At 37.3% G+C, this 11,573-nt stretch overlaps 1 protein-coding gene across 3 annotated transcripts; it reads right to left on the reverse strand.

The window, feature by feature from the left end:
• Window positions 1-1,170: 1,170 nt before the first annotated feature.
• LOC122655564 (magnesium transporter MRS2-5) lies at window positions 1,171-6,227 on the reverse strand. Of its 3 annotated transcripts, none has more exons than XM_043849772.1 (7): window positions 6,091-6,227; window positions 4,472-5,024; window positions 3,666-3,736; window positions 2,261-2,389; window positions 1,824-2,168; window positions 1,569-1,616; window positions 1,171-1,455 (listed from the first exon to the last, which is right to left on the reverse strand). In XM_043849772.1, the coding sequence occupies exons 2-7, from the start codon at window positions 4,914-4,916 to the stop codon at window positions 1,231-1,233; spliced, it is 1,263 nt and encodes a 420-aa protein (XP_043705707.1). In that variant the 5' UTR covers window positions 4,917-5,024; window positions 6,091-6,227; the 3' UTR covers window positions 1,171-1,230. The 3 variants fall into 3 exon arrangements, with proteins under 3 accessions (XP_043705707.1, XP_043705705.1, XP_043705708.1); XM_043849770.1 differs by lacking the exon at window positions 6,091-6,227 and adding an exon at window positions 5,917-6,055; XM_043849773.1 differs by lacking the exon at window positions 6,091-6,227 and adding an exon at window positions 5,040-5,060 and having other exon boundaries at window positions 4,472-5,006.
• Between the last annotated feature and the right edge of the window lie 5,346 nt (window positions 6,228-11,573).

An 11,573-nucleotide genomic window follows, 5' to 3' on the forward strand; every position in this document is an offset into this window, starting at 1 on the left:
CAATAGAAACAGTAACTCGAAGCAACAATCACATAGATTGTAAGTTAACAAATCTGGAAATTGAGGCAGGATTGGAATTTTTAAATTAAACCAGATCAGCGGGTTTCTGGTAAGAACAAACCCTCAAAAGTTGAGGATGATCTGATTTGGCTAGATTTCCTCAATTCTAATTCATAGTAAAAGAAACAAAAAAAAAAAAAACCACTTGTATGATAATTCCAGATCAGAACTTGAGTTGCAGAAAATCAGAACACTAACCTGTTAATGGAGAGGAAGATGAAGGAAGAAGAAACACCTGGGTTTTACACTGCAAGAGGATTGAATAATTCAAACACCAACCAGCCTTGATTAAACACAACATTCTTTACCAATGGGGAAAAATAGCAGCAGCAACAACTATTGTTTCAAAATAAAAATCATGGCCATTGAAGAAGACAGTTGTTTTTATTTATTTATTTTTTGGTCTATCCTAATCTACTAACTACAAAGAGAAGGCTAAGACAAGCCAACAGAACCTACAACTACCAAAAGGGAGGGGGGAGAGGGAATGGGTGCCCATTTAATGGTACAAATGTGATCAGAAGAGTCGAATCCTCCTTGACCTCCTAGTGGGCATGCACTCTAACTGGCAAGCCTCCAATCAACTGTGCTTGCAACTGTTCACCAGTTGCTTTTATTGACTAAAGAGAGAACAAGTTGGGAGTAAGGTTTGGAAACCTCATAAATGACTCCAACATTACAAGACCAAATCCTTTTAGAAGTAAGGTTTGGAAACCTCATAAATGACTCCAACATTACAAGACCAAATCCTTTTAGAAGTCCATTAATCTTATATCGACTTTAAAAGCAATTAAAAGACTTAAACAATAACTTAACTGAACCAACATTGAATCCGACGGTTAAAAAACAAATTAAAATATTAAAAATACTAGGCCACGCTAGGTTGGCCTCTCTTGGATCTCTTACAGTAGGTCTTGAGATCTGCATCACTGAGACAAACTCGTGATAGGACAAGATTCAATAGTTTATAGTAGCCCATGAGGTGTTCGATGACATACCTGAGCTTTCTAAAATCAAGAATGCATTCAGCGAAAACTAAATCCAAACAATATTCTCATTCTCAGTTTAGATTGTCTTTTCATTCCGAGAATGAGAATACATACCAAACACAGTCTTAAAAATGCCAATGGAATTATAAATGCATTTCTTTTCCCACTAAAAAATATTTGCTTACAATACTCTCTTGTGTTTGAAATACAACAAGAAACATATGTATATAATCCCACATGCAATTCCAGTTATAATCAAGACCCAGTTGAAGGCAGATGGGTAATTGAAGATATCAGGTTGGAAGTTCATCCCAAAAACTCCAGTCACGACAGCAAAAATTGCAGTAACAAAAGTAGCCGCTGTCAGGAGCAACTCAAATTTTATAAGCTGGTTCTGAACATTTCCCTGTTCATACCCAAAAACAAAAAACAGAGAAAGGAATGAGGTTACTTAATATATTTTAACTGCTTCTTCTTCTAGAAGAAAGATGGACTAATGATGCTTCTATCAGCTCTCACCAGTTTAATGTTGATGAAATCTTCAGTGTCATCTATGTATTCTTTCAGCTGCAAACACCAACAAGAACGAAAAATTTCAGCATCATATAGAGCCTCAGAATTAGCAATTGTTCTATCCCAGTTAATCAGACAGAATAAAAAATCTAGTTTAAAAGCAGAAAACAGTCACAGTGGCATCATGGTAATTGTTGAACACTACCCAAGTAAGAAAGGTTCAAGTTGTTCCTTCAATCAAAGCAGAGCATCACAACTTACCGAAAAAAGCTTACTGAAGGTGTTGTCAATAACAACAAAATATGCTTCGAGCAACATTTCAAGCTCTACAATGTTTTCTCCATTATTAGATGACCCGATTAAGCTTCCGTTTTTACTTGAACTCAAAGCGCTGCTCAAGGCCTTTTCCAGTTTATTAGTCCCAGTTACTGAACCAACAGGTGAAACAGGAGCAGATTTTGACACCATCTCAGATCCAGCTAAAATGTTATTTTGGAAATATTGTTCAGATGTGGAGTAAGCTTCCATTCTTTCTTTCTTCATAGTCAGGTACATCTCAGCCATGTCCCCATCATCATCCATGAGCTGCTCTATTTCATTACGAACCTGGAATGCCCATATAAAAGCTAATAATATGCCAAGGAAAGAAGTGGTAGTTAGAAAACACAATAGGCTGTGCTAGGGCTTGGTTAGTGTACCTTCTGAACTCGGTGAGTCAATGCAAGGAGATTGCCCTTGAGTCTCCGGACACGTTCTAGTTTTATAGTGTTGATGGATGATGCAAGCTCATCTAGTACTGGATATACGTCCAATTCCAGTTCCTTTGCCTGTAGAACTCACTAATGGGTTATGAATATGTAGAGACAACCATGCTTGGTGTTTCAAACCTTCAATTTTTTTAGGTTCAAGTTATAGGTACTTATAAAAAGTTGCAATCCCTGATATTTGAGTTCAATAAAAAGCATAATTCAATTGTAGTATATGACTTGGAAAACAGAAACATAGAAACATAAAGGTCTGTCTTATCATTCCATTACATGAAAGATATTGTTACGTTGTACTTTATTAAAGGATCGAGTTTTCCCACACCCACAGTCAAGGGAGAGTGACCACTGGATTCGGATGGTCTATAGGGCATAGGGGAACAGTGGGGGGGGGTATTATCGACCATTCGCAATTTGGGGAGGAGCAGACATTGACAACCATTGATGGCTGTACTTTTCCTTCATGCGTGGTGAAGGAAAACTTTCTCCTTTTTAAAAGCTTTATCAGTTTCTAAACCAAAATCATAAGAAGCGACATTCCATGCAGGCATATTATAGAAAGTATGTAAAGAAAATGAAACCATATTATTTCGCTCCAAGTACAAAATGAACAGAATCTACAGAAAATTAGATTAATGTGCTTTGAAATGAAAAATTATTAACATAAATAATAGTCTAAAACTCTAAATAGCTGAAATCAAAAATGAAAAAGCGGGAATCACAGATTTATTGAGGAGATTGGATGAATCTCATGTCAATTCTTCATAAGATATGCTTGTTACTTTGTATTGGTAGCAGAAATGCAGTGCTAACTGATAAATAGTGAGTCCCTACTTTTGCAAACATGATTGCCATTTCAAATGACCAGTCACGATAAATTTCAACATCATCTGGAATGAGAAGGTTTCACTCAGGTTTTGCATAGCATTTGAGTGAATATGGTCTACACAAAAAATGGATTCTCCCATTCATGATTCTTGTATGAATAAAAATAATAAGAGCAGGTTCATTATTTACAAATCTAAAAATAAACTCTTTCTTTTTTGGGTGGGATGATTGGGGGGGGGGGGGGGTTGTTCCCCTGCTCCTTGACAGATTAACATGACATACAAGAGAATCCATGTAAACGCAATGGGATCAAAAAGCACGTAAGTACATTGCAGGTGGCAATCCAACACAGCATTTAGAAATATCAATCTTGGTTAAGAAATGCATACCATCATAGCCTCATAGGATCTATGCTTTTACAGAACTAGGTAGTTTGGCATAAATACATGGATTAAAATATCATAATCAGGATTTTGGTCTCCAGGACTGTGAGATTGGGGTTATTACACACCTGAGCATCAAGAGACATGCACGTCAGCTCCAAAGCCAGCTCCAGTGCCCTGAATTCGAAAGGCAGATCATCTAAATTGAATCACCAGATCAGTACAAGTTGTAAGCTTTTCATGTACTACTCATCTCCATTAAACAGAAAATTGTAATCACAGTTTCTGTCATGGTAAACATGAAAAGTCAGGTCCATATTTATTATATCCAAAAACTTGACCCCGCAAAAAAAGTTTTAAACTCAAATGAAAAATTCTTTTGGTTCTCTGTTCAAATACTAAAACTATAGAAATCTTAGTCACAAACAAGTTTGATCATACTCCTCAATTTGAGTGAGAAATAGTTAAAGAGAAACATGAAATTTTCATACAAAATGAAAGACGGGTTGTAAGAAAAAGAAAAATGTCCCATTTGAATTAAAAATCCTAACATATTTTCGCTAGGTTAGGTGAATGACTACCCAATCATACACCTTCCGACCTGGTGCATGATGATTGGGTAGTCATTCACCTAACCTTGCTTGAATATGTTAAGGTTTTCAAAAGAGGGTCTGTGTGTTAAGGGGAGGCTTAGTTAAATGATTTTCTTGCTGTTCCAGACTTCCAGTCTATATTGATTGAAAAACAATCAAAGATGCATATAAATTCGAAAACCAAATCGAAATATTTCGCAAAAACCTTTTGATTCCTTTACTCATTATGACTTCATGGTCACAGCCTACTGAAAGCATTAAGCAGATTAGTGATCTTTTCTTGATTAAATCCACTTGTGCATCTTCACAACTACTAAGGAAGTCGGATACAGTATCCTTACCATTTTGATCTTTGTTCATCTCAAGACGTTTGCAGAGTTCTGACTCATATTGCACAACAGAGCTGTCCAAGGAATTCATCAGGATAACCTCATCAGCTGTGATTATGCATCTAATCTGTTCGAGACTGACCACAATTGCCTTTTCACGACCTAATATTGTCGAAGGATAAATGAATAAAGGATCCAAAAGCCGTAGATCTCTGGAAGGCAGTGAACAACGTCTCATTAGGGTGGCCTTATCAAGGTCCAGAATCTTTGAGTTTCCGTTTTGATCTATCTTTATCCATGAACGACTTCCATGGCCTCTCTTTTTAATGCCTGGATAACCAAAACCCTGAAAGGGAGGAGGATTCATGGGCCCATTTGTGCCAAGTGTGGCACTGTTGTGAGAAGCAACAGGTTGACGTAGAAAGGAAGGAAGAAATGAAGTCTGTGGTTCTTCCATTGAATTTTATTTTTCTTTTTGAAGTGCAACCATGCTGCTTTCTGTTGCATTCAAGTCCAGACAAGTTCTAACTAATGTAAGTTGATTCCACTTGGTATAACCTGCAGCCTGATTTGAGTACACACAGAATCCAATTATTCAGACTTACGTCTCACACAATCTTGATGTTACTCATATCCTTCATACATTATATAGTGAAACACTCTGAAGGTTTTAAAATAAAAATTATCAAGACCATCAATTGAACCCAAGTAAATGAGCTTCAACATAATCAATAAACTAAAGCAGAACCTAAAGATCAGAGTCAGTAATCAAGGTGGAAAGGTGTTAGAACAAAATCTCATACTGTTATTCAACATTCTCAAACACAACAAAGAAGGATATCAATTTGGTCCAACAGATTACTTTTACAGTAACATTTCATCAATAAACCTGAATAATACTTTAATTGCTATGCCCTTGAATTATCAATCCCAATCAGTAGTTTTCTTCTAATTATGGCAAAAATCCTGACTACCAAAATTTTGATATTCTAATCTCCAATGATTTCCACGAATTAGAGATAGCATTTATAACACTCAAGAACATGGGATAAACCTGCATCAAAGCCTCAATCTCCACTGGATTCTCCCTTGCTTGATATATATTACCCGCAACAATCAATTAATTTTCGAACCTCTTGTTCAACGAATGCATGCATCGATTTTTTTTCAGTATTCTACTATATAAAATGGATGTTTTAGGACCCTAGGATGATGGGTTTTCCTTATCGAACAAGGAAAACATTGTCCTTATAAAATTAGAAATCCTACCATCAAGGGAATCAATCCGTATTAATGAAACTTTACAGAAATTCCAACATCCAAAGCCATAAGTTCATCGATTTCCGCCATAAATGTAATATCTATCTCATAATCTTCATAAAGCAATCGCAGAAATCATAAAATGACATTCTTTAAGAAATATAAGAAAGAGGTAAGTTAAAAGGGGGGAAAAATACCTCACGAGTCCTTAGTTAGCTTCTGAATTCAGATTACAGGAATCGGAAAAGATGAGATGTGGGTGATTAAGAGTGACGGGCTTTCTCCCCAGTGAGACTGTGACTGCAACTGCAACTTAAAAGAGAAGAAGAAGAAGAAGAAGAAGCCAACATGCAGAAATCCTGTTCAGTAAACCATGAAAAGATTTGTTCAGACGACGCCGTGAAAGAATCTATGGAGGCCCTTCTTCACCACCTGAGCTTTAAATTTTCCAGAAATTTTGGGGTGATTCTCTCTTGGCCGAGTAACTGACATTCATATCAGTTAATGAAAGAGAGCCCAAACCCAAACACCCCTCACCCCCTTAAAAATATGAAAAGGTCAAGTTGGGTCTTTGAAACAGTTCGAATCATTTCGATAAGGAGAATAATCGGTTTTGATCTGTTTTACCATAGGCCTACTTTGAACTTTGAAATCTGCATGTGCTGAGATTCCTTCCATTTCCTCCACTAGACTGGTTCCTCTCCAGGGAGCCCAGTGCCTAGTGAGGTATCTAATGGCATTGGGCTGTTAGGCATATTGAGATGCATGTTGGACACATATCCCCACACACCCAGTTACCCAGTCCCATTGAATGCTTCATGGCATTCTCCGGGCACTGGGTATGTGGAGAGGAGCTCGACGTAAACTACAATACCTAAAACTAGAGAGAGGGATCCGGATCCTCTCCAATGAGACATCCAACGGCTAGATTGCCTAGCACGAATGCAAATCTTCTCTACCTCCAGATTCGATCTCACACTATCCATGAGGTGTGGATGAATGGGGTGAGATCGAGTAGACCACACCTCATGGATGGTGTGAGATGAGTTTAATGGTTAAATGTCATTGGAGAGGATCTGGGCATCTGACACACATCCTGATATGTGCCCAAGCAGCCCAGCCATTGGAAGCTCATTGAGTGATGCCCTCATTGGAGAGGATCTTGATTAAGAAAACCGGAATAGGAAGAGAATTTTCACTAGATCAGGATCATCTCCAGGGAACCTAGTGCCTAGGGTGCTGCCAGGGAGGCATCCAGTGGTTGAGCTGTACCGCACACATCTCGGCGCATACCTAAAGATGTGTGCGATACAGTCCAACGGTTGACAACACCCTGAGCGTGTTGGAAAAACTCATTTTTCAACTTCATTTATGAGAATCGGGCTGAAATATTTATGGGTTTGGATATTTGGGTCAAAAACGATAAATTGAAGACACGAGCATGTGACCATGTGTCCTGTTTAGCTATCAATGTTGTTTTTTATACGGATCCGTCATCTGTCAGGCCCATACCGATCTGGATTGGTAACTATCGATCTGTATCGGTAAAAATGACAAAAAATCGAATTGTGCTCGATTAATTCCTGTAATTGTTCAGGAAAATTGAAAAAATAAAAGTACACCACAAAATCACGACTGATATAGATCCAACCAGGTAATTGATGGATTAGAACCATTTGGATCCTGAGATTACAAACCATTTTGGAATCGTAATGACTGATATCAATTGATTCGATCTAAAGATACTGATAATTCGACTGAGTTGACTAATCTAAGGAACGATCTAATAATACCAGATAGTATAAATCATAACTTGAGATCGATCTAAGCCAATACCATGCCGTTCCTGACGATTTTGACCGATTTGATCCAAGATTAAGAACCATGGACATGAGAAGACATGAAATTTTGTAATTTAAGATGCAATTCAACTTGTGGGGGCTAACATAAATTATATGATTATATATTAAGACAAACAAAAGGGAAGTTCTTTGCTTTCCAGAGGATGAACGCGACAGGTACAGAGTCGCTGTTGGGGGCACGTTTTCTATACGTGGCACCTAATTACTTGTGAACCTGGGAATCTGGGATAGGAGAGAGAGAGAGAGAGAGATATATGAGTGGACGCAAGTGGTTTCGTCTTTAAAGAATACACGTTTCACTCACTTAGGTTATATTTGATATGCATTCTAGAAATATATTTTGTATCTAGAAGATAGAATAGAATAAAGATTCAAAATGCATTCTACATGCAGAATCGATTCCAATAATGCATACTAAACACAACTTTAAATTTCTGGGTAAACAAGAACGTGGGTGGTATAATGATCATTAGATAGAATGGATTGTGATCATGTTAAGGGGAATTTCAATAATGTAATTTACAAATTTTTATTTTTGTATTTTAAAACAAAAATCATTTTGAATAGAATTGAATGGTAAAAAAGAGTCGATGTAACCATTCCCATTTTGTTGAAATAAGACTGAATTTACATATTTTTTATTTTTAAAACAAAAACCATTTTGAATAGAATTGAATAGCGAAAAAAGTCCGGTGCAATCGATCTCATTCAGTGGAAATAAGGCTGAGTTGAATTCAGTTTTATTGACTACCTCAACAACCCAATACAATACAAGACCTGCCCCCCCCCCCCCCTCTCTTTTGTTTTGTTGGGTTGGATCCTCCAGCTCCCGCCATGGCTGGAGGAGAACCAAATTGTATAATAAATCCTACAATCTTTTTCACCCTCTTAACAATCACCCATTTAAACCAATGGTAAATATTTTACGGATTCAAATTTGATCAAGTCAATGCATATCCCATGCAACGCTCCAACCATCATCTTTATCCTCTCAGGTTCCATGTCCGGTGCAGTTCGTACAATTCCACTTATAGAGAGCGAAAATGACCACCTTATCCCCTGCCCGAACACATTGCCCGGGTAAGATCCACCTCCCTCTTATTAGAGACGCTAGAGAATTGTACCGGGCAGGGAACCTGAGAGGATAACTTTCCTTGTTGTATAGAGTAGTTTATACTTAAATTCTATCCTTTTTTTTTTTATTTTTTTTAAATTTCAAATATACTGTGTAAAGCTCGCATACGATAGAATTAGAGAAGACCCGAGAACTCCAGGAGTGCGGGTGCATTCTTATCCAATTCTCTTCTCTGTTTTTAGCTTTACAGTAAATATAAATGCAAGCTTATTATTACATAATTGGATAAGGTGAAAAGAGCAAACAAATCAAACTTGGAGTAGAAAGAAGAGGGATAATCATCAGATAGACTTAAATCTAACCAAAAGATAAATTTTAAAGGTCAACTATAAGACTTATAATTATACATTTTATGCCATTTTATCAAGTTAAAAGTTGAGCAAAGTGCAAAATGTTTTCTAAGGGAGCACCCCAGTCAAATATCTCTTGGGCTAAGTTTGGATGTCAAGAAAAGAAAAAAAATTGGATTTAAGGAGAGAGACACACATAAATCGATCATTGTATCACCATGATTTTTGTCGCATTATGTTTTTTCTTTTCTTTTCTTGGCATCCAAATCAATGACAATATCCAGTTTTTGAACAAATCTTCTCCCCCTCTGAAAAATAGTGAAGCCAAACTACAAATGGCTTACCAGGTATTAAAGTTTATCCCTTACATTTTATCCAGTTTAAATCTTTACCAAAATTGACCTATTAATCTCCTCACATGGCACATAGGAGTGGTACTTTTAAGCTAAAACTTACCATATAAATCAATGATATGAGTTGTCCACAAGATTTGAGCACCAATGAGCCAATGAAGCTTCTATCTGGCAGATAAAAGACATTCAAACTAAGCTAATCAAACCTAAAATTGCAATTATTCGCTAGCCTACTTATCCTTTGGCTTTTAATTCTGGGTAGTAGTGACGATGATCCCATGCAAATTTTGTTACCTGCAACTTCTGGATCTATTCTTTTTCAGCTGAAGCTGGCAACAATAGCTTCATCAGATGCATGATTATTATTGATACAAAACTTATGCCATTGTCGCCTCTGCTTTGCACTCCAAAAATTAGGTTATCAGAACTTCTGTAATACAGCATTAGAATCCACCAAGAACTGATTATCTGAAACAGAGCACTAACTGTAGTCGTTTCAAAGAAACTCTTCTGCAAGTACTCTGGGAAAAAGGCGACAAGCCTGCACAAACAGTGGGCACAAAATGTCCAAAGTCTGTCTTGATTCAACAAAATGGTGACCTAGTTAAATTTACTAACTTTTTGGTTGAAACAACCTCATATTAGAATAGAACAACAAACACAGGGAGGGAGGGAGGGAGGGAGGAAAACACTCAGGCTGCAAAAGTGCAGACGTGAGTTTGAATCTAAAAGTGGCTACTAGGTGCAAAAATGCCAAAAGTTAGACCATCTCCAGTCCACATGGGCCCTGCAAAAGCAGAACAGTGCACCGGGTTACAGCCCTTATAGCCTCTTATGTGTTAACCTGTTGCACTGCAACAACCAAATCAAATGGATTTTGGTATGTAGTTCCATGCAACTGGCTGCAATCAATCCTAGATGATGACTCCAGCAGTAGGGCAAGTGTGAACTTTCAAGCACACTTCCCATTTATCGCTGTAGTGGTTCATCTAGATTAGTCATTTTTCCTTTTGTTACAGTTTCCATTTATGTATATATGTCTTGTCTGTCAGTCTGTATTTACGAATTCAACTCATCCTTAAGAGGTGAAATGGGAGAATGGTAAAAATATACCACAAAGCCAGAAATTCCATGTGCAGTGACTTGTACAATTTTGAATGCTGTTTATTGCATATTCAGAGTACCAGTCAGAAGAATGAACCCAACGTCGATATTTCCTAAGACCACATCAAGCCAAGGACATGAGGATGTATGGATCAAGCACACTCCAAAGAGATCAAGAAGTGAGGCCAAGTCTCTTTCATAAAACCAAAACTTCTAAAAAGATGACAGATTGATTCCCCTTACGCATAACACAGTAAAAAATATGGGGCAGAAGGAACATTTTCAACTTTTTCTCTAAAGCATAAAACAGGTGTTCTCTCTTTCAATGCACATTTCCTAAAGCAATGCTTTTTGGCAACAAAACTTTTTTATGGCCTGGCTCTCTCCAGGTATAACCTTACAAAACAATCTCTCAGACCTTCTAGTTAGGAAGAAATCTACTTGGCTGATATGATCCCACTTTTGTATAACAAAATGCTCCTCTCTTTGCAAAATAAGTGTTCACAATGGATAAATCATAAGCCACAGGCCCACAACAAAATCTAAAACTAAGATCCCCTCCTCATTCCTCTCTCCAAAATTATAACCTCCATGTACGGTTTCATAAACTCTACGATCTCTCCCCACATGTCCATTTTGATCACCCCTTATAATAATCTTTTCTCCTTGACTAAAACCTTGCACTAATCCATCCATATATTCCCAAAATTTTAACTTACTATTTTCATCCAATCCTACTTAGGGTGCGTATGCGCTAATAATATTGACAACTTCTTTCTCCTAGGGAGACTTGGTGGTGGGATTTTGAGGTTCAAACAGCCATTAAGACAAGAAAGCAAGTATTAAGACATGGCAAAGGACTAAGGAGGTAGATGATCTAAAATGTATAGATTTGCAAAAATGAAGCTAAGAAGATTGTGGGAAAGCAAGGGCGAAGAAATATGAAGTTCTTTATCACAATCTAAACACACAAGAAGGGGGGGAATTTTTAGATAGCTAGAATGAGAGAAAGAGTAGAGATTTGATCATGTTAGATGTATTAAAAGTGAAGATGGTAAGAGTACTAATACGGGATGAGGACATTGAGAATAGATGGAAAGAGTATTTCCA

The sequence above is a fragment of the Telopea speciosissima genome, chromosome 3 (assembly GCF_018873765.1).
Source record: "Telopea speciosissima isolate NSW1024214 ecotype Mountain lineage chromosome 3, Tspe_v1, whole genome shotgun sequence".
NCBI classification, from domain to species: domain Eukaryota; kingdom Viridiplantae; phylum Streptophyta; class Magnoliopsida; order Proteales; family Proteaceae; genus Telopea; species Telopea speciosissima.

Coding starts and splice junctions, on each gene's coding strand:
- LOC122655564 (XM_043849772.1), bottom strand. CDS start 4,916: ATGGAAGAACCACAGACTTCATTTCTTCCTTCCTTTCTACGTCAACCT. Junction 2,169..2,260: donor TGACTCACCGAGTTCAGAAG/GTACACTAACCA, acceptor TGGGCATTCCAG/GTTCGTAATGAAATAGAGCA. Junction 1,617..1,823: donor CCTTCAGTAAGCTTTTTTCG/GTAAGTTGTGAT, acceptor TGGTGTTTGCAG/CTGAAAGAATACATAGATGA.